Here is a 19702-nt window from a genome sequence, read left to right on the forward strand (position 1 = left end):
CCCTCACCCCCAGTACCCCCTCACCCCCAGTACCCCCCTCACCCGACGCCGCCCTCGCCGACGGGGCGGCAGAGGGTGGGCGCCCCGGACACATCCTCGGCGATGGTGATGGCGCTGGGCAGCAGCTCATGCACCATGTCGTTGGCCAGCATGAGGTACACAAGGGCGTCGATGTTGGTGGAGGGGCTGGTGGAGAGGGGGAATGAAGGAGTGTGAGGGCATGGAGCTTCGACGTCGCTGCGGGTAAACCACATCGCAGCAGCATTTATCCATGGCCGAAGCTGCCAAGGGAGCCCGGCACGCAAAGGTAGGCTGGGCGGATGGGCCTGGGCGCGTGACCGGTTGCTGCTGCCGCCATTTGCCGCCTGGATTGTGCTGCTGCAGGACCACCCCTGTAGACAGCGCAGTCCCCCTCCCTGGTTCCGCAGGGGGCTGCGCCCAGCCTTGCCGCCGCTCTTCTACCCCACCTGAAGTACTCCGAGTAGTTGCCCGTGAAGCCAATGCCGATGCCGTGGTGGTGGTAGAGCATGGAGGTGACGCCGTCGAAGCGGAAGCCGTCGAAGCCCATGTCCTGGATCCAGTAGTGCAGGTTGGAGAGGAGGTAGCGCAGCGTCTCGTACCCAGCGTAGTTGAACAGGCGCGAGTCCCACTCCTTATGGTACCCCCGGTCCCCCTGCAGGAAGTAGTTTTCGTCGGGCCCCTGTCCAAAGTCGAAGCCTGGGCAGGGGTTTGGGGGAGGGGGTCGGCAGGGTGGGTTTCGGGAGGCAGGGATGATGGCCCAGGCAGCTGGGCGGCGGTGCCGGCAGGTCTCGCGCGGTGGCGTGGCCCTGGGCTCCCGGAGGTGTGGGCCAGCGTTACACGGGGACCCGAGCAGGTGAGCCTTCCACCATCCCTGGTTTCGGGACGAGCCGCCTCCCGGCTGGCAAACACAGGCACCCGCTCTCAGCACCTACCCCTCCCCCTCTCCATCCTGCCACCACCCAAAGCACCTGCCAGCCCGTCCTCGCAGTTGGAGGAGATGTGAGAGTGCACGACGTCCAGCAGCACCACGATGCCGAGGCCGTGGGCGGCGTCGATGAGGGCTTTGAGCTCCTCGGGCGTCCCGCTCCGGCTGCTCGCTGCGCGGCAGGGCAGAAATCGATTGGGTTGTGTGGAGACAGGCCCACACGCAGTCCCAGGGAGGGGCGCAGACGCAGCCAAGGATCCCTAACCCCCACTTCAGGTCCCCTCAATGTGCCCCTCTGCCATTCGGCACATGCGGCGATTGCGACACACCTGCAAAGGGGTTGGTCACATGGTAGCCAAAGGAGCCGTAGTAGGCGTGCTCCTGGACGGCCATCAGCTGGATGGCATTGTAGCCCGAGGCGTGGATGTGGGGCAGCACCGAGTCTGCGGGTGGATGAGGAAAGGGGAGAAGGGGGGCGTGGAGCGGCCGACATTCCCTGAGAGATGTTGTCGCTGCACCACTCGAGTCAGCCATGCGCAGTGTCAGCGTCACACTCGCCCTCGACCAAACGCTGAACCCCACCTGCCTCCATCCTCCCAAGCACACATGCATACAAACATCATCAGACACTGTCCCTCCACCCCATCTCCGCCACCTTTGAAGTAGGTGTAGCTGGCCACCGCCCTCTCCTCACTGCTCATGCCCACATGGGCCTCGTAGATGCGGAGGGTGGCGGGGCGTGGCGGCCGGGGGTGCACCCAAGCGTGGGCCTCCGCGGGCGCCCAGTGCACGCCGACATACTTGGCCCCCATCTCGCCCTGGGGGACCACAGCCCATTTGATCCAGGCGGGGATCCGGTCCACCCACTCCCCGCCGGGCAGCCGCAGGCGGACCTTCACCAGGGCGCCATGCGGGATGGCCGGCGCACCACCGGGACCTGCGCACGCGGGGTGGGGGTCTCTTGCGCTGGCTGGAGGGAGATGGGTGTGGCAGTCCGGGCGACATCAAGGCCTCCACCACGCGAGGGAGCAGAGCACCAGCGCCAAATGCTTTTCAACAGAGGAGTGTGCGCGAGCTCAGGTGCCCAAATCAGCGCACCGTGGGGGAGTTCGATGAACCATACGCCATTGTCGCCCAGGCTCATGTCCAGAGGCTTCCAGCCGTTAAAGTCCCCGATAAGCTGCGCAGCCTGGGCGGCCGGCGCCCACTCGCGGTACACGGTGAGCTCGTCAGTGGTGTGGATCCCGTAGTCCTTGGCGCCCTGTGGGGTTTGATGTGAAGGTGCTTGGTGCCTGACGTCAGGGCGAGGGTGTGAGCTTCCACCGCACCCCTGGGTTGGCATTCAGACCTGGGTGCTGTGAAAGCTGACCTGCAGGCCATTGGGCATACCTCCCGTTCCAGGGAACCCCAATCACCCTACCCACCCTGGCAAAGTTGAGCAGGGAGCCTGCATGCCGCTCGATGCTGCCCCGCGTGTTTTGATACTGCTGAAACCGGTACCTTAGGTGCTCCGCATGGCTCTGGAGCATGGGGTCCACCTCCAACACGCGCTGGGGGCACGGCGGGTTGATGGGAACAGTGGAGCTGACCGGTGTGCGACCTCCTGGGGAGCATGCAACACTCATGCCAGGGACTTGCGCTTCCCCACTCCCAGACACACCCTGCTCGTGTTCACTGCTTACCAGCTCAGACCCGCTGTGACTGGCCATTCCGGATGGAGCACCCTGCTGCCGCGCTGTCGCGCTGCAAGGGGGCGGCCCTCTCACCGCCGGGCACCCGGTGGCTTGCTGGGAGGCCCCCGGCCGGGGTTGCCGGCAATGTGGGGCACGAGGCGGAGCAGCCGGCGGTGAAGGGTGCGCAGACGCGGAGACTTTGTATACATGCATCTGCCGGTCGTCTCCAAAGCCCAAGGGTTTCCTTGGGGTGGGTAGTCCCCTCGAGCCTGCTCAGGGCCTGCACCGAGAATCCTGGTCGTGCGGCTGCTGAAGCAAGGTGAGCGAGGCTTCTGACCCTATTCGCGACCTCTGATTGCCAATTGTGTGTCAAAAATTACGGAACATGGTGGCTCGAATCACCAGTCAACCGTGTGATGCGCGATGTTGTTGATGCCTTCCGACACGGAGAGACCCGAGGATCCGCCCTCCGGGTGTGTGCTTCAGCGCGGTCCAGTCCCGACATACGTAGGCCTTTGAAGCGACCCAATGCGCTTCGGATCACAAAACTCCTCAAGAGCTTGAAATTCTGGCCACGAAAAGAGACTCGCTACCCTGAGCGGCAGGCTCCCCAGATCGAGGGATTAGCAAATACCACAGGCTGCGCGATGATTTGTCAAGAGGCCCTGTAATTCATCGACTGCATGGAGTTTGTAATGCATACAAATGTCGACTGGTGTAAGCCGGCGATCTGGACCTGCACTGTCCCAAGCAGGGTGACACTGAGCGGACGATGAGGTAGAGAGGCGCCGCCACGAAGCCTGGGAACCTCCGGCCTCTCCCCGAGTGTAATCTGTACACCTCTGATGTACACCGCAGCCCGCACTGCACGTCTGGGAGATGGTTCCCTCTCCAAGTCCGGGGAATGAGGTGAAGCGATCGCAATAGCATGCCAGAATGCCTTGGACAATGCCGAGCCATCATCAGGAGCTCCACACGATTCTGGCAGTTCCCCCCTCCAGCACAGAATGGCCCTCCTCTCTAATCAGACTTGGTCATACACGGATCACGCTCCGTTTACCTCAGTCACAAACCTCTGACCAGCAGGCAAAAGGTGAGGAGGAGAGGGGGTCCCAGCATGGATCAGCCCCGCCCCAAAGCCAACCACTCAGCTTCTGCACAATATCGATTTGTGCCATCTTACGAAGACCCAGAAAACGACTTGAAGTGACGCTCCGTGGAGCACAAGGGGAAAACCAATGCAGGAGGGTGGGGCAGGGTGCGCACTGTCAAGCGAGAGTGGTGCAGATTCAGTGGAAGGAGAACGATTGGGGGCCCAGCAAGGGTTTGCGCAGGGGCCCGACGAGCAAGGAGAAAGAAACCAACGGCATGACATGCAGGCTGCTCCAGTGAGAAGACAGCCGCATGCTGCTGGGGACTCAGAGATCCCCTGAAACTCAAAGTACCGATCAAGAATGGCAGAGCAGCCGCCCCGAGCTGGCTTTCAAAACTGGAAGTCAGCCGTGGTCGCAGGAGAGGGGCACTGCGAGGGGCCGGTGGGCATGGGGGCGCGGCGCCCTCACCACACGAACTCCAGCACGGGGGTGCGCATGAGCACCGCATTCCACCGGGCGCACAAGGCGCTGACCCTGTTGTAGGGCGCCGCCGCGGCGACGTTGGCCAGCAGCCACATCCCCCCGATGACCGAGGGCAGGAGCAGGAAGTTCTCCTCCAGCGAGCGCGACAGCTTGAGCCGGGGCGGGCCCAGGCCCCGCTCCTCCAGAAATCTCGTGCGTTGGCGCACCTCTGCGGTGCCGGTGATGGATTTTGAGTGGGGGTGAGGTGGAAGGGGCGCCCGGGGGTGGGGGGTGGGGGGGCATCATCCACAAGCAACCGACCAGGTTGCTCGCCTCCCGTGCGTCATAAAGTCCGTCCCCATTGGCACACGCCTTGAGCGTCAAGCATGCACATCTGGGCACCTGCACGGGCAGCCATGCCGCGCCCAGCCCCCTCAGGTCCCCAGCAACCCCTCTCGATGAGGCTTCCAGTCCCCCCACTGTCGTCGCCGGTCCCCGTCGTCTTCGCCTCACTGTCCACCCAGGCGCCCCCCCCCCTTCCTTGCTTTCCTCACCCATGATGTAGAGGAAGGCGTTGGGGACGACAACTCCCGCGACCAGGAGGACCCAGTTGGAGATCACGGCGCAGGCCTGCGCGGGCTGGGCCGGGGTGTGGCCGCCCCACTCGCCCAGCCCGGTGTTTGCCACGCGCGTGAGCGCGGCGTGCACGTCGTGGATGGCGCCCCCGCTGGGCTCTGTCCAGCCGCGCACCCGGCAGAAGTCCAAGTTGCACTGGAGGGCCATGAGGGTCCACACCACGACGCAGGGCAGGCGGCGGTGCAGGAGCAGCGGCCGGCCCAGCAGCTGCAGCGCGGCCATGGGGAACTTGGAGCCGGCGCCCAGGCGCACCGCCGCGCGCCAGGCGGCCTGCCCGCGGCGGGAGGCGCCGGAGACCAGGTCCGGGGAGCGGGTGTAGCCATGGAAGGGCATGACGAGGGTGGTGAAGAGCAGCATGGCCTGGTGCAGGCGCGTGCGGCTGCGCAGGTAGGCCTTGGCGGGCAGGAGCAGCGCCAGCAGGCCGGGGATGGCCTGGAGTGAGTGTGTGTTGGGGGGGGGGCCGATTAGGCGGAATGCGGAGGGGGGAGTGTGTGGAGATGGGAGGGGGGAGAGAGGGGATTGCCAGGATACAATGATGCGGCGAGCCGCGGGTTATTTTGCTCCGGGCATCGCCAGAGCCAGCGGCTGCCAGTGGTCAACAACCATGGGGCATGCACGACGACACTCATGACCGTGCCAGGCGCCTGCATCCATCGCGCTACTCCTAGCCCCACAATAGATGCACGTATCAGGACCATGCCCGTTCGGAGTGGGCCGCCACGTCCATGGCGGGTGTGGGGGTGGTGCCCCTCGCCCGCCCATTGGACCCCCCCTGGCCAGGTCAGGCCCCGGTACCTCGACGAGGGAGTAGAGGGCCATGGAGCGGGTCTCATCCATTGCCATTGCCCACAGCTGGTCGGTCTGTGGCCAGGAAATGGGAGGCTTTGGGAGCGGGAAGGCGTGGCGTGGCTGGCCGCAGTGTTTCGGAGCTGAGGGACAGGTGAGTGCAATGATGCCCGCCCTGACCCACCATTCTAGCCATGGTCAGGAGCGTCAGCGTCAGCAGAGATCCGGACAGGATGAATGAACCCGCGGCATCTGCAGCCCGATGCTGCGCGCCATGCTCCAGCTCAAACTCGGCCTCCAGGACAGGATCATAGAAAACCAGGGTGTGCGACCACGGCCAGCGTGGCCTTGCCCTGGAGGGAGATCTCTCCCCCCGAGCCATCGTTATTGTAATTTCCTTTGCTGGGGAACCATTGCCAGAGGAACCAGCACTCTGAGGGACAGTGCCCATACCGGAACTTGGTGCACCTCTCGATTCCGATTGTGTGTCGGGCAACCGGGCACAAAGAATCAAATCTGTGCCACGGAAGCTGGGGGGTGGGAGACAACATCAACACCGGGAAGAGGACACAAGACAGAGATATCTAAACATGATAAATGCATTCTTTGCGGTTAGATGTATACAACAATGAATGTACTGCCTCAATGAGGACTCGAAGGGAGGTGACGGGTGATTGCAATCGCTGTACATGTATGGGTATCTGTCCGTCCCGAGTAGGTTCAGGGGTAGAGGCTGCTATGCTTCGTAAAGTTTGGTCACACGGGTCTCCTCCATCACCATGTGGTCTCCGGGACCCTGGTGTGCATGAGATAGGCGTTCCAGCGTGCAGAGAGGGCGCTCAGCCGGTTTGGCGGCACGGCGGCGAGCGCATTTGCCAGCAGCCACATGGTGCCTGCTATGGAGGGCAGGAGCAGAAAGTTATCCTCCAGAGCCCCGCTCAGCTTCAGCCTTGGTGAAGCCAAGCCACGTTCCACCAGATATCGTGACCGCTCGCGCACTTCTGCAAGAAGGAGCCGGACAGGGGGCGAGGGCTGAGGTGCTCCCAACCTTGGGAGAACCCGACTACCTGGAGAATCCAGGCCTTCCCAGCCTGCGTCGTCTGGGCTGATGCAAGCACCCTATCCCGTCATCCCCACTGAGAAAATCTCCACCTCCGCCCCCACCCACCCCCACCCCCTCGCACCCATGGTGTAGAGGAAGAAGTTGGGGATGGTCAGCCCCATGACCAGGTAGCACCAGTTTATCGCGATTGCACATGCCTGGTTCGGCGAGGTCGGCGCACCCAGGGGCCACTCTCCAAGCCCAGTGTTTGCCACATGCGTGAGGGCAGCATGCGCGTCGTGGATGGCCACTCCGCTGTCAGTCGTGAAAGCCCGCACCCGGCAGAAGTCCATGTGGCTCTGGAGCGACATGCATGCTCATGGCAGCAAGAAAGGGAGGCGGTGACGCAGCAGGAGCTGGCGCCCGAGGAGCTCGAACACCATGATGATGAAACCGGAAGTGGCCGCAATCCGGGAGGCGGCGCGCATGGCCGCCTGCATGCGATTCTCCTCCCCGGAAACGAGGTCAGGCGAGCGGCGGTAGCCGTGGAAGGGCAGGATGGCAGCCGTGGCCAGCAGCATTGCCTGGTGGATCCTGGTGCGATGACGCAGGTAGGTACGGCAGGGGAGCAGGACAGCCAGCAGCCCTGGAATCGCCTGCATGCATGGATGCGAGGGCGGGGTGGCATACCGATCGTGGGTGGGTGGAGGGACACTCAGAGAGGGGATGTTCCGATCTTGCTCTTCACACTCATTTGAACCCCCCTCACACACGACCGGCTCTCAGAAACAATTGCAGTTGATGAGGAGGGGGAGCTAGGGCATCAATGGCCTGCCCATCTGAGCACGCCTCTCGAGGGGATGGCCGATGAATATACGCAGGCAAACCCGAATGCCCCAATCCCCACCAACATTGCAGCCCGTCACCTCGAAGGTAGCAAACATACACATGGGTCGCAGCTCATCCAACGGCATGGCCCACTCCTGATCCGTCTGAGGATGATGTCGTGGAAGGAAGCAGTGCTTGGCACATAGCTGTTGCGGGGACAGGCTCATGAACTAAGATCCCGACACCTGTGGCGTCCGATAAGCCGCTCCTCGCTCTCACCATGCCTGTCTTGGTAAGGACTATCATTGCGTACAAAGCTCCAGTCAGTATGAAGGAGCCCATGGCATCTTGCGATGCCGTGCTGCATGGTCGGTGTGGAATGCAGCCTCGAGCTGGGGGTCTTTGAAACCGAGCGTCATGCCCCATGGGCTCTCCTGAGAGCCCTCCATCAGCAACGAGGCCCGCTTTTCATCTTAAGCTCTGGAGGTATTTCAGATGTAAACCGAGTGTAGGGCAGGATAGACAGTTTACTGGGTTGGCGAATCTCTTTGGCCAGGTGTCTTTTCGATCTGTGGAGCGGGGTGGTACAGTCCACGTGACTAGATCGATCTGAAGCTTCTTGAGATGCCAACGCACATCAGAATGTTTTCCTGCCATTTACAACTCCCTTTTAAGGTTGGTGTGAGCGATGAATGCTCTTCATCATGCAGGTGGGCCGCATGTGAGGGGTCTGAGAGGGCCATTCGCATCGATATGGTGTATGGATCTCGCAAGGCTCTTGAGGCACCCCACTATGTGAACTGCAGCAATGCAGCCTAAACGAGGTCTTCATCCACATTCTCTATAATCTCAAGGATTTATGATCACGGTCTGAGGCGCCATGTGCGCGTATTTGGTCATTGGGTGGTTAGAAGGATAGGACTGGGAACAGATTTGCCCCAGAGTATTGGACCCCCCGGATTTACACCATTTTCGTCCCATGCCTGCGGTTTGGGGCATTATTCATAAGATCAAGGCACGTGCTACAGCGTTGGGTGACCCAAGGACAGTCCTTCCCCCCGCATTGCTGTCTCAGTCTTCTTACCTCAACGTCTGATATTAGCCCTTCCATGGATACATCCATTCGAGTCCCTGCAAGGAACTCTTCATAACATCCGACATTGTGCAGACAAGGGAGACACTGCACCGGATTGTGGAGCAGATGGTGGGTTCCGGCCTACCGATTGTCCCAGGAAGCACGGGGGCCCCACAGGTCCAACCTGAATCACCTCGTCTCCCTTTCATGGCCCGCTATTCATCACAGCACCCCCCCGCCAGCTCCAATTCTTGTGTGCGCACATTCAGCAAAAGGGTCAATGAAATCGCTTCCAAGTCCTGCTGGGCTCAGGTCTGGCCTCCTCCATCACCATGTGGTCTCCGGGGCCCTGGTTTGCATGAGATAGGCGTTCCAGCGTGCAGGGAGGGCGCTCAGCCGGTTTGGCGGCACGGCGGCGAGCGCATTTGCCAGCAGCCACATCCCGCCTAGGACGGAGGGCAAGAGCAGGAAGTTGTCCGCCAAACCCTTGCTCAGCTTGAGCCTGGGCGGGGGCAGGCCGCGCTCCACCAGATATCTTGAGCGATCGCGCACTTCTGCAAATGGAAGCCGGGCAGGAGGAGAGGGCTGAGGGGCATCCAGCCTTTCCTAGGATAAGTTGACGTCACACATCCCAGTCTGTCCCATATACGGCTCTTCTGGGGATGCAGGCCTCCAATCTAATCATGCCCTGGCAACCCAAGTCTATCCTTTGTCACCCCTTCCCATTCCGCCCTGCCAACACACCCATGGTGTAGAGGACGATGTTGGGGAAGACCAGCCCCATGACCAGGTACCACCAGTTTGTCACCACTGCGCACGCCTGAGTCGGCGACCTCGCTGGCCCGAGGGGCCACTCTCCCAGCCCGGTGTTTGCCACGCGGACAATGACAGCGTGCGCTTCGTGGATTGCCACGCCACTGGCGGCTGTGAAGGGCCGCGCCCTGCAAACGTCCATGTTGCATTGGAGCACCACCAGGACCCAGGGCAGCAGGAAAGGGAGGCGGTGGCGCAGGAGGAGCTGGCGCCCAAGGAGCTCGAACACCATGAACACAAAGCGGGAGTTGCCCGCCAAGCGTGAAGCGGCGCGCCTGGCCGCCCGGACAGGGTCCTCCTCCCCGGAGATGAAGTCTGGAGAGCGGCGATAGCCGTGGAAGGGCAGGAAGGCGGCCGTGGCCAGGAGACTTGCCTGGTGGATCCTGGTACGATGGCGCAGGTAGGTCTGGCTGGGGAGCAGGACAGCCAGCAGCCCGGGAAGGGCCTGCATGGGCGGGCGGGCGGGGCGGGAGATCCGGTCAGTGGGTGGGTGCCAGTGGTTTGGGACCAGATCCGGCAGTGCCGCATGAGCTGGTATGGCACAGTGAACCCTAAGAATGGCTCAAACCATCATCCATAGTCTTTGATGGAGTGGGGCGGGGTGGGGCCCAGTGTCCAGTAGTACGATCAAGCCACGGATCCCATTCCCCGAGGGCATGAGTCACCGCTTGCAAGCGTTTCCGGACCCCACCACCCGATGAATCCATCACCTCGACTGTGGCGAAGATGCCCATGGGTCGAAGCTCATCCATGGGCATGGACCATTCCTGGTCCGTCTGTGGTGATGCAGGGGGGAGGGCGCAGGGTCTCCTGCATGGCTGTCCTAGGGCGTGCTTCATGAAGTCGACGCCGTTACCCACGGTGCTCGGTGACCCGCTCCCTGCCTCACCATGGCAGTCTTCGTCAGGACTATCATTACATAGAGGAGTATTGCAACGAGGAAGGATCCCATGGCATCTTCCCTGCGGTGTTGGCGGGCATGGTCGTGGCAGAAATCGGCCTCGAGCTGGGGGTCCTTGAAGCAAAGCGTCACACCCCAGGAGCTCGCCGGCAATGCCTCCATGAGCAGCGAAGGCCGCTGTTGAGCTCAAGGTATGGGGTTTACGTAGCAACTGGCCAGGTTTGGTGCAGGTCAGATGTCTCAATGAGACGGTCATCCGCTTGGCTAGGTGTCTGTTCGGGAACGCGCGATTGGCGCAGAGACGTAAATGTTGTGAGTTGAGTGAGGTGCCACCGCTGTTGGATCAAGTCTCAAGCCATGCACACGCCAACGAAACTTTCAGAGTCCATCGTATGGGCACTTCGAATGCTCACATACCGCCAGATGCAGGTGGTGCACATGTGGGGGGCCAAGAATATGTGAGCTGGCCCCACATAATGCTAGGGAACCTGCTTGAAAAGATACACGCTGTTAAGTACGCTCACACACCCCATCTGACGCCACTACACTTTCAATCACAACACACCAATCATCCGTGGTTCCCTGTCGAGCACAGCATGCCTCACTGAAGCTCATGAATTGGCATCTCCTTGCACTCCACAGCCGTAAGGTACAAGATTTTCACAGGCTCCCCCGGATCATGCTTGGCGAGGTCATCTGTACATCCATCCACATACCCAGACGCCCGACCAGTACGAGCCTGGTACAGCAATAATGGCCCCTTTTACTCAGATTGACCTTGTGAAAGCTCAGAATGGGAGATTATAAGAACGATACCCACAGCGAGTATCCGCCGTATGAATGCGCTTGGGCTTTTATTGTGGGTGTACACTGTCACGGCTGTGCCCTGCAGGATGACTCATGGCCACTCTCGCCCCGCAATTCACTGCTCCATCCCTTCTAGCTCTTTCTCTGATGCTAGGCCTTCCGAGGACCTCCTCCCCCCGTGATACTTCAGCACCACTCCACACCATCTCGAAGCGGGGGACACTGCACAGCATCTTGGAGAAGGGGGTGAGGCTTGGACCGTCTTTCACGTCAAACTGAGCACGAAATCCATTGCGTCGCTTCCTTTTTGATTTGTCTTTCAAGCAAGAGTCCCGGCACATCTCCACGCCCCGTCCGCCAGCTCCCACCCTTACATTTAATTTAGTAGAAGAGAGAGTGAACTGTCTTCGGCCTTGCCGGGCTTGGGCTTGGCCCCTTCCATCACCATGTGATCTCCGGGACCCCGGTCTGCATGAGATAGGCGTTCCAGCGCGCGAAGAGGGAGCTCAGCTTGTTCGGCGGCACAGCGGCAAGTGCGTTGGCCAACAGCCACATCCCTCCTAGGACGGAGGGCAGGAGTAGGAAGTTCTCTTCCAGACCCTTGCTCAGCTTGAGCCTGGGCGGGGGCAAGCCGCGCTCCAACAGATACCGCGTCCGCTCGCGCACTTCTGCATACGGGGATCGGGCAGGTGCCAAGGAATTCAGCAGCTGTCAATCAGCTCCAGCCCACGCCCCCTTCACACATCCCAACCAGCCCATCATGCCACGTGTGGGAGGATGCAGGCATCTGTTCAAGCCACCTCCCCCGCCAGCGCATGTTGCCGCCCCCTTCCCCCCCCCAACCCTCTCATCACGCACCCATGGTGTAGAGGAAGATGTTTGGGAGAGTCAGCCCCATAACCAAGAAGCACCAAGTGGTCAAGACAGCGCATCCCTGGGTCGGCAGTCTTGGTGACCCCAGGGGCCACTCGCCCAGCCCAATGTTTGCCGCGCGGATTGCCACCATGTGCGCGTCGTGGATGGCCACTCCGCTGTCAGTCGTGAAAGCCCGCACCCGGCAGTGGTCCATGTTGCACTGCAGCGCCATCCATGTCCATGGCAGCAGGCAGGGGAGGCGGTGGCGCAGGAGGAGCTGGCGCCCAAGAAGCTCGAACACCATGATGGTGAACCCGGAAGTGGCCGCAATCCGGGAGGCGGCGCGCATGGCCGCCTGCATGCGATCCTCCTCCCCGGAGATGAAGTCTGGCGAGCGGCGATAGCCGTGGAAGGGTAGGATGGCGGCCGTGGCCAGGAGACTTGCCTGGTGGATCCGGGTGCGAAGGCGCAGGTAGGTCTGGCTGGGGAGCAGGACAGCCAGCAGCCCGGGAAGCGCCTGCATGCATGGATGCGAGGGCGGGGCTGATTGTGACGAGGGTCGGTTGATGGCTGTTGTTTGGGGCCAACATCGGCAGAGCTCCATGGACTGTTCCAGTAAAGGTGTTCCACACCCAGCTCTAAGCACTTTCTGTAGTGGATGTGAAAGTGGAGCTCGAGGAGTCTCAGCCCGCGCTGGTGGAAGAATCCAATATCCCGCCCCTCGTGGGCGTGCAGATTGAGGGGCACTGCGCATTAACCCACTCAGGCCCCCACCCCACCCACCTCGACCGTGGCGAACATGCTCATCGGTCGCAGCTCATCCATCGGCATGGTCCATGATTGGTCCGTCTTGGTATGGTGTGGTGGAGGGACGCAGTGCTCGGCAGATGGCTGTTGCGGGATGTGCTTAATGAACTCAAGATTCCGAAACCCGGCACGTCGCTTCCTGCCCTCACCATGCCAGTTTTGGTCAGGACGATCATTACGTACAAAGCTGCAGTCAGGATGAAGGACCCTATGGCATCCTCCCGGCGGTGTCGCGCGGCATGGTCGAGGGCGAAGTCGGCCTCGAGCTGGGGGTCTTTGAAACAAAGCGTCACACCCCATGGGCTCCCCTGCGATGCCTCCATGAGCACCGAGGCCCGCTCTAGAACTCCGCGTATGGGAATGCAACAGCAGATGGACGAGCGCATGGCAAGGCATATGTCATAATGAAACCGCAACCCTCTGTTGGCTCGGTGCCTGTTCGATCCTGCTGGCCGGACCCCTGGCGCAGTGGGCTTTTGAATGTCGAGCTGTGTGAGGTGAGGGCTCCCTACAGGGATGATCCCCCAGCCACGCACGGGCCAACGAAATGAACAACTCATCCAACGGCAATAGCATTCATGCGTATCCTTCCTTAAACACAGGTGGTGCATGCATTTTGGATCCTGTCAGGATACCCTGGGCCCAACACCATGAGTATGTACCTGCCTGGATGCGGTATGCCGACCTTACTACTTTGTACACCCCATCTTTAAGCTGGATGGCAGGCATCACCAACCCCTTACCTCTTCAGGACAGTACTCCCCAAGCCATGACATGGACATTCAGGCACCTTTGGGCTGATCCCCAAAGAGAGGAGGCCCGACATGCAACGAATCAATCGATATCCTGTGGCTCAGACGTTGTGAGGTCCTCTGGACGTCCAATCCCACCCTTTGACGCCCGGCCAGCATCCACTCACTGCAATAGCACTGGCGCCCCACACATTGACCAAGTTTGCAAGGAGTAGGGCTCGGAGCTCACTAAAGTCAATCCTACAGCTGATCTGTGTCCCATACACATGCTTGGGTCATTCAAAGGGTCGTGCGGCGTGAGGGTGTTGCAGTGCAGAGTGCACCATGGACAGTCCTACCAGACAAGGTCCTACCCATCCCTTGTAGCTCTACACGGGTCCTATAAATCTGAGAACCCCAACCCTCCAACTCCACTAGGAAGACCTGACAGTGCATTCCGAAACTGGAGAACGCTGCGCCGGTTTCGGAGGAGTGGGGTTTCGACCTACTGATCGGCCCAAGAAAGCACGAGCCCCCCCTCGGGTCCCATCTTGTTTCATCTCGTCCTCCGCGCACGGGCCACAGCTCATACTCGAGCCCCCTCCGCCTGCCCCAATCCTCGCATGCTTTTCAGCTGAAAGGAGTGTCAAATCGTCCCCTGCCCCGTCGGGCTGCTCCCTCCCCCGACCCTCTGTTCGGAAGCCTCCCCACCCTCGCTCAGTTTACTCTGTCGCGCGACCCGGGCTCTCCCACACATTGGCCTGACACTCCTGCATCGGGTTGCGTCTCGAGGTGAGTCGCGACAACCTCCCCGCAGCTGAAACATGCAGCAAAACCCGGGGACAAGGTGGTGGGGCGGTCCTCGGCCGGGGAACCCCATTTGCCCGAGGTCAGACCCCTCACCCTCGCCCCCCGGGCCTCGCAGGGACATGCGCTTGGGTCTCGGCTTCGCGGCATGAACCCTCTCAATCCCCAGCAGCAGGAGCAGCAGCAGCAGCAGCGGCAGTCCGGCCAGCAGCCGGGCGCACCCTCCCTCATGCAGTTCCCCGGGATGGCGTACCCTGCAGGCCCCTGGTTCGACCCCGGGGTCTTTGGCCTGCCCGCTGCCGTGCCCACGCAGAGCAGCGTGCGCAGCGCGTCGCCCAGTCACACCCACTCGGGCGGCACGCCCAGCTTCAGTGGGTCCATGGGCGCCGCCTTCGGGACCAACCCCCACGAGGCCTACGGCGGCCAGCCCGGCCCTGCCGGCGTGCTGACGGGGCGCCCGCTGGGCCCCGGCGCCGGCGGCGCCTCCTCCCTGGCGCCGCCGCCCGCCGCTGGTGTGCCCTCTCACAACCCCCCCTTCCTCCTGCTGCCCCAGCAGCCGGCGGCGGGCGGCGGGTACGCCCCCCCCGCCCCCGGCGCGCCCTTCGCCAGCTACGCTGGCTACGGCGGGGCCCTGCCGCTGCCCGGCCAGGCCCTGTCCTTCGACGGCCTGGCCCTCCCCGCGCAGCGCGCCGGCTACTCGCTGCCGTCCCTCATGACGGCCCGGCCCGGCGCCGGCGGCGGCGCCGGCCCCCTCCCGGGGTCGACGCAGGGCTGGGGTGTGCCGCACCTGCAGTCGCGCCCCGCGGCCGAGGGCGGCGCGCCCGCGCCCGCGCTCAGCGAGTCGTCCGCCGGCGGCGCCAGCTCCCACAGCGGCGGCACAGGGGGCGGCAGCACCCTGCACGCCGCGCCCGGTCCCGGCGCCCGGCCTCCGACCTCGCCGACCTACGGCGTGGCGCCGCGCGGCGGTGCCGGCGCTCTGTCGTCGGCCGCCGCCGCCGATCCGGCCGCCGGCGGGACGGCGGGCCTGACCAAGTCGCGGTACCGTGGCGTGTCGTACGACCGCAAGAAGGCAAAGTGGCGGGTGCAGATCAAGGTGGCGGCGCTGGGCAAGTCCGGCGTGAGCGTTGGGTACTACGACACGGAGGAGGCGGCGGCACGCGCCTATGACCGCGCGGCCATCGGCCTGCTGGGCCGCGACTCGCACAGCCTGCAGACCAACTACGGGCTGGGGGACTACGCGGGCGAGTCCATCCCGCGCCTGGCGGGGAAGTCGCGCGAGGAGGTGAAGACGACGCTGAAGAGCGAGCGCATCAAGGCCGCGCCGCGGCGCCGCTTCACCTCGCGCCAGCGCACCTCGCGCTTCATGGGCGTGGGCAGCAGCAACCGCAAGAACCAGTGGCAGGCGCGCATCCTGGTGCACGGAAAGGTGACGCACCTGGGGTACTACGAGACCGAGGCCGAGGCCGCGCGCGTGTACGACCGCGTGTCCATCGCGCTGCACGGCGACGCGGCGCAGACCAACTTCCCCGCCGCCGAGTACCCGCGCGACGAGCTGCGCGCCTTTGGCGGGCTGGAGCGGGAGGACCTGCAGCGCGCGCTTGGGGTGAAGCCCATGGACAAGTCGTCGCGCTACCGCGGCGTGTCCAAGAAAAAGGGGCGCTGGGAGGCCAAGGTCATGGTCAACCGGCGCTGGGCCTACCGCGAGCTGTTCGACAGCGAGGAGGAGGCCGCGCGCGCGTACGACAGCGCGCTGTGGCGCCTGAAGCCCAAGGAGGCGCGGTCCTACGTAAACTTCAAGGACGAGGCCAGCGCGCGCGCCGGCGGCGGCGGCCACGCCGGCGGCGGGGAGGGTGCCGGCGCCTCCGACGCCTCCGACGCCGACCCGGACTTGAGCAGCGGCGAGGAGGACGAGGCATCGGACGCCGGGTCGGAGTTCTCCGGCTCCGAGCTGGGCCTCGGCTTCTCGCTGGCCGCCACGGGCGCGCGCCCGCGCTCGCGCCGCGTCGGCTCCGCGCCCAACCTCGCGCGCTGGGCGATGAGCCAGCAGGCTGCAGGCGGTGCCGGCGCCGGCGCCTGGCCCCCCGGCGGCTGGGCGACCGGCGGTGGGGCGGCGGGGCCCCCTCTCGCGCGCAGCTTCAGCGGAACGCCCTCGGAGAACGCGCCCGTGGACGAGGAGGGCGCGCGCGCGCTCAGCGACCCCCTCCTGGACCGGTTCGGCAGCGGTGTCGGCGGCGCCGTCGGCGGCGCGCCACGCCGGCCGCCAGCCGCCGCGACGCTGGGCAAGCGCGACGCGCCCGGCGCGCGCGCTCTGCCGCGCACCGCCTCCGAGCCGCACTTCCCCTCTGTCAAGCTGGAGGAGGGGTGGACCCCTGCCCCCGTCCTGGGCGAGGTGGCAGAGCTGCTGTACGACGACGACTTCTTTGCGCTGGCCTTCGAGGGCGGCGGCGGCGCGACCCCGGGCACCGGCCCGGCGCGCGGGGGCGGCTCGGGTCCCGCCGCCGCCGCCCTGACCTTTGACATGGACTTTGAGACCGCGGGGCTGCTGGACTTCATCAAGGACATGCCAGACGCCGGCGCGGGGCCCAGCCTGGGCAAGTCGCGCTCGGCGGTGGACCTCAGCAGCTGGGACCCGGCCAGCGGTGGGTTTGGGGTCGAGCGTGTGCTTTGGGATGAAGAGGTGGGGTGGGGAGGGACGTCTGTCACGGAACGAGAACGGCAACCCAATGCATTTCTGCCGCGAGGGGGGGGGCCCTTGGGCTGAGGTGAGTGGAAAGGATACCCTGGAGAGTACAGGCGGCCGGTGACTGGGCGGCGGGGCCGCACTGTGGCACCGACATACATGCTACACGTTGTCTGGCCTGCCCACATGCCTGTTCTCCCATCCAGCAAGGCCAGGACACCCTCTTCAACCCTCTCCCCCTCCCCCCTCCCCCCCTCCCTTTCCCAACAGAGATGGATTTTGGGGACTCAGGGATGGGCGAGATGGGCAGGCCCCGGAAGATGAGCAAGAGCGTGTCCATGGGCAACCTGGCCGGCTGGAACGACTCGCCGCCAGACTGTGAGTTCGGGGTGGATCCACTGTGCCGGGTGCAGGCGCTCACGCGCCTCGTGGGCGTCGCCTGGGCATGCACGCCTGTGGCTGCGAGGTCCAGGTGAACCACCCACTCACTCCAGTCCAAACTCCCTGGCATGACGCAGCCGACGGCTCGGGCGGGGCCAAGCTCGGCCCCCTGGGCCATCCCATCCGCCGCATCAACACCTTTGCCACCAAGCTGCCGACCTTTGAGGAGGTGGAGGAGCGGGCGGCGGAAGGGGGCTACGCCTCGGACCACCTCACGCCACGCAAGAATGGCAACCAGGGGGAGGGTGAGGGAGGTGAGCGCTGTGTACGTGTGGTGGTTTGAGGAGGGGATTGAGCGCGCCGGGGGGACTCGCTTCGTTTTGAGGAGAATCAAAGACTCGATGCACCTGCGATTAAGCACCGGAATGCTGCCGAGAGCTGCGCTGGGTCCTGCATGGGGCGCTCGGAGGTGGCCCTCCCCGCCTCGGCGCACCCAGGCCATCGACCTCTCACTCCTTCCTCCCCGTCGCTGCCATATGACAGACGATTTGGTGGCGCAGCTGATGGAGCCCAGCACCTCCCAGATGGAGCACGACTATTCCATGGATCTGCTGACTTGATGACTCGATTGGGCAGCGTCGACACTGCGGCGGCCAGACCAGCTTCCAGAGTTGCAGCACCCAGGGACCCTCACCCTGAAGGCCTGGGGACGTCTTACAGCCTAGCATTCTTTACCCGGCTGTGGGATGCACAGGAACCCGGCGTCGATGCCCCCGAATCCCAAGGGCGCCCCTCTGAGATGAGCGCTAAATGGGCCTTCCCTCATGCTGACACCTTCCCCCCTCCCCCGATCCCCGGCCCATTTGTCCCGAGCTTGAAGAATCCAAGCTTGAAGAATAGCGCTGCCATGGTCAGCTGCCGCCCCCTTCCGCAGGTGGCACCCTGGTGGGCAGATTTCTAGCTTGCTCTCCTTTCTGTACCGCAGGGGCCCCCATCGTTTGGCTGCTGGCACACCTCCCCATCCAATACACGCTCAGCCCTCCCATCCCCTCCCTTGACCGACCATACTATGTGGCCCAGGGTCCGTCCACTGCCTGGGCTGGTCCCGTCCTTCTCTCCCTCCCCCTGTGCACCCAGCTTGGCAACCGCCGAGGCCACGAGAACCATCGTCACATACTACAGCCTCTCCCCTTCCAAAATTTTCTGTCCAATCCCTTGTGCTGACATTGTACGCTTCTCCTTCCTAAAATCGATTCCGCTTGCTGCTGTGATTTTTTAACAAGCCTGCGGAGTGACTCCCGTTCGTCATGGCTCAAGGATGAGGTAAGGCTTCATCGGGGGGAACGCGCGAGCCTCAGTTTTGGCACAACGAGCTCATGAAGCCAGCGTTCCTGCATACCATGTCTTGGGCAATCACTGGTGCGCAGCCTTGGCAGCTGCAGCCTTGGCTGCCTTTGCCTGGTGATTGGATTGGGATGCGGGGAGAGGTAAATGGGAAGAGGTAAATGGGATTGGCGTCGCTATGCTGCTCGTCTGAGACGATCATCTGCAAGCGAATGTCCCGGTGTAATCTACCACAATCTGGTGCTCCTGTACCTTGTAAGTTGCAAGGGTGGCCGCTCCGTACACAAGACCCAAACCGGCGGCACCGACCCGAAGGACCTGCAAGGGCAGGATACGAGAGTGCTGAGATACATTTGGCTCAACGCCTGCATGCATGTAGCGAGACGGACCACCCGCGGGACACACCTTGGCGAGGGTGGACGTGCCGCTGTAGGGGTTCATCTCGAGGATGGGAGGACAGCGAAGGGTGGATACCCAGTATATAGGACACTGGTGCTCCGGTATACGGTGCGAACCGTGCACTGAAGGGCTGCAAAGTCAGGTGCGTGCCTGCCTGAAGCTCACACAGGTGACTCAGTGAGGGGACCGAAGCCGGGCGGGCTCAAGGGAGATTGACAGGGACGGGATAGGCAAAGGGGTCTCAGCTGTACAGGCAATCCCAGCTGCGATCGTCTGCTTGCAATGTCATGCAACCCTCGGTCCACGCCGATGCCACACTGCTCGCGGCTCGGGTAGTAAGGGTCGCGCTTTCCTGCTCGATGTCCATCTCCCATGAGCCTGCATGGGTGCCCGGCACCATATCCCCTGGTCCAGGCCAACGAAAACCTCCCGCAAACGACGAGAACAATAATCCGTGGCTGTGTAACGCGATCAGAATGGTGCGGGCCGCATGCCGGAAGCATTTCTGAGGAGCGACCAGGTGACCCTTAGCTCGTGTCCAGCCGGGTGTTGCGGGATACTAGCTGACGCCCCTCCCCAGCCTGGAGCCCCCAGCATGCATTGAGGAGAGGGTTACATCTAGGAGTGCCTGTTGA

General features: G+C 63.2%; 6 protein-coding genes across 6 annotated transcripts in view; 1 reads left to right on the forward strand and 5 right to left on the reverse strand.

The window, feature by feature from the left end:
* The window catches only part of F751_3570 (1,4-alpha-glucan-branching enzyme, chloroplastic/amyloplastic), a gene marked incomplete at both ends in the record, with an annotated part of 5480 nt that extends 3005 nt beyond the window's left edge, over positions 1 to 2475 (reverse strand). Inside the window, 7 exons of the mRNA XM_011403483.1 lie at positions 43 to 186; positions 468 to 717; positions 990 to 1118; positions 1276 to 1389; positions 1602 to 1883; positions 2045 to 2207; positions 2371 to 2475. Coding sequence (XP_011401785.1) covers positions 43 to 186; positions 468 to 717; positions 990 to 1118; positions 1276 to 1389; positions 1602 to 1883; positions 2045 to 2207; positions 2371 to 2475 — 1187 coding nt within the window. The remainder of the gene's footprint in view (positions 1 to 42; positions 187 to 467; positions 718 to 989; positions 1119 to 1275; positions 1390 to 1601; positions 1884 to 2044; positions 2208 to 2370) is intronic.
* Positions 2476 to 4177: 1702 nt separating this feature from the next.
* Positions 4178 to 5793, reverse strand: F751_3571 (hypothetical protein; the record flags this gene model as incomplete). The annotated part of the gene is made up of 4 exons (XM_011403484.1): positions 4178 to 4404; positions 4730 to 5243; positions 5607 to 5672; positions 5782 to 5793. 4 exons carry the CDS (start codon positions 5791 to 5793, stop codon positions 4178 to 4180), a joined length of 819 nt encoding a protein of 272 aa, XP_011401786.1.
* Positions 5794 to 6371: 578 nt separating this feature from the next.
* Positions 6372 to 7010, reverse strand: F751_3572 (hypothetical protein; the record flags this gene model as incomplete). Its single annotated transcript, XM_011403485.1, has 2 exons — positions 6372 to 6598; positions 6782 to 7010. The coding sequence occupies 2 exons, from the start codon at positions 7008 to 7010 to the stop codon at positions 6372 to 6374; spliced, it is 456 nt and encodes a 151-aa protein (XP_011401787.1).
* A 1859-nt stretch (positions 7011 to 8869) lies between these two features.
* On the reverse strand, positions 8870 to 10418 carry F751_3573 (hypothetical protein; the record flags this gene model as incomplete). Its single annotated transcript, XM_011403486.1, has 4 exons — positions 8870 to 9096; positions 9287 to 9800; positions 10066 to 10131; positions 10245 to 10418. The coding sequence occupies 4 exons, from the start codon at positions 10416 to 10418 to the stop codon at positions 8870 to 8872; spliced, it is 981 nt and encodes a 326-aa protein (XP_011401788.1).
* A 1086-nt stretch (positions 10419 to 11504) lies between these two features.
* Positions 11505 to 13048, reverse strand: F751_3574 (hypothetical protein; the record flags this gene model as incomplete). The annotated part of the gene is made up of 3 exons (XM_011403487.1): positions 11505 to 11731; positions 11922 to 12435; positions 12875 to 13048. 3 exons carry the CDS (start codon positions 13046 to 13048, stop codon positions 11505 to 11507), a joined length of 915 nt encoding a protein of 304 aa, XP_011401789.1.
* Positions 13049 to 14507: 1459 nt separating this feature from the next.
* Positions 14508 to 17944, forward strand: F751_3575 (AP2-like ethylene-responsive transcription factor TOE3; the record flags this gene model as incomplete). Its single annotated transcript, XM_011403488.1, has 4 exons — positions 14508 to 14705; positions 15297 to 16902; positions 17462 to 17629; positions 17868 to 17944. 4 exons carry the CDS (start codon positions 14508 to 14510, stop codon positions 17942 to 17944), a joined length of 2049 nt encoding a protein of 682 aa, XP_011401790.1.
* Between the last annotated feature and the right edge of the window lie 1758 nt (positions 17945 to 19702).

The sequence above is a fragment of the Auxenochlorella protothecoides genome (assembly GCF_000733215.1).
Source record: "Auxenochlorella protothecoides strain 0710 unplaced genomic scaffold scaffold37, whole genome shotgun sequence".
Taxonomy (NCBI): Eukaryota; Viridiplantae; Chlorophyta; class Trebouxiophyceae; order Chlorellales; family Chlorellaceae; genus Auxenochlorella; species Auxenochlorella protothecoides.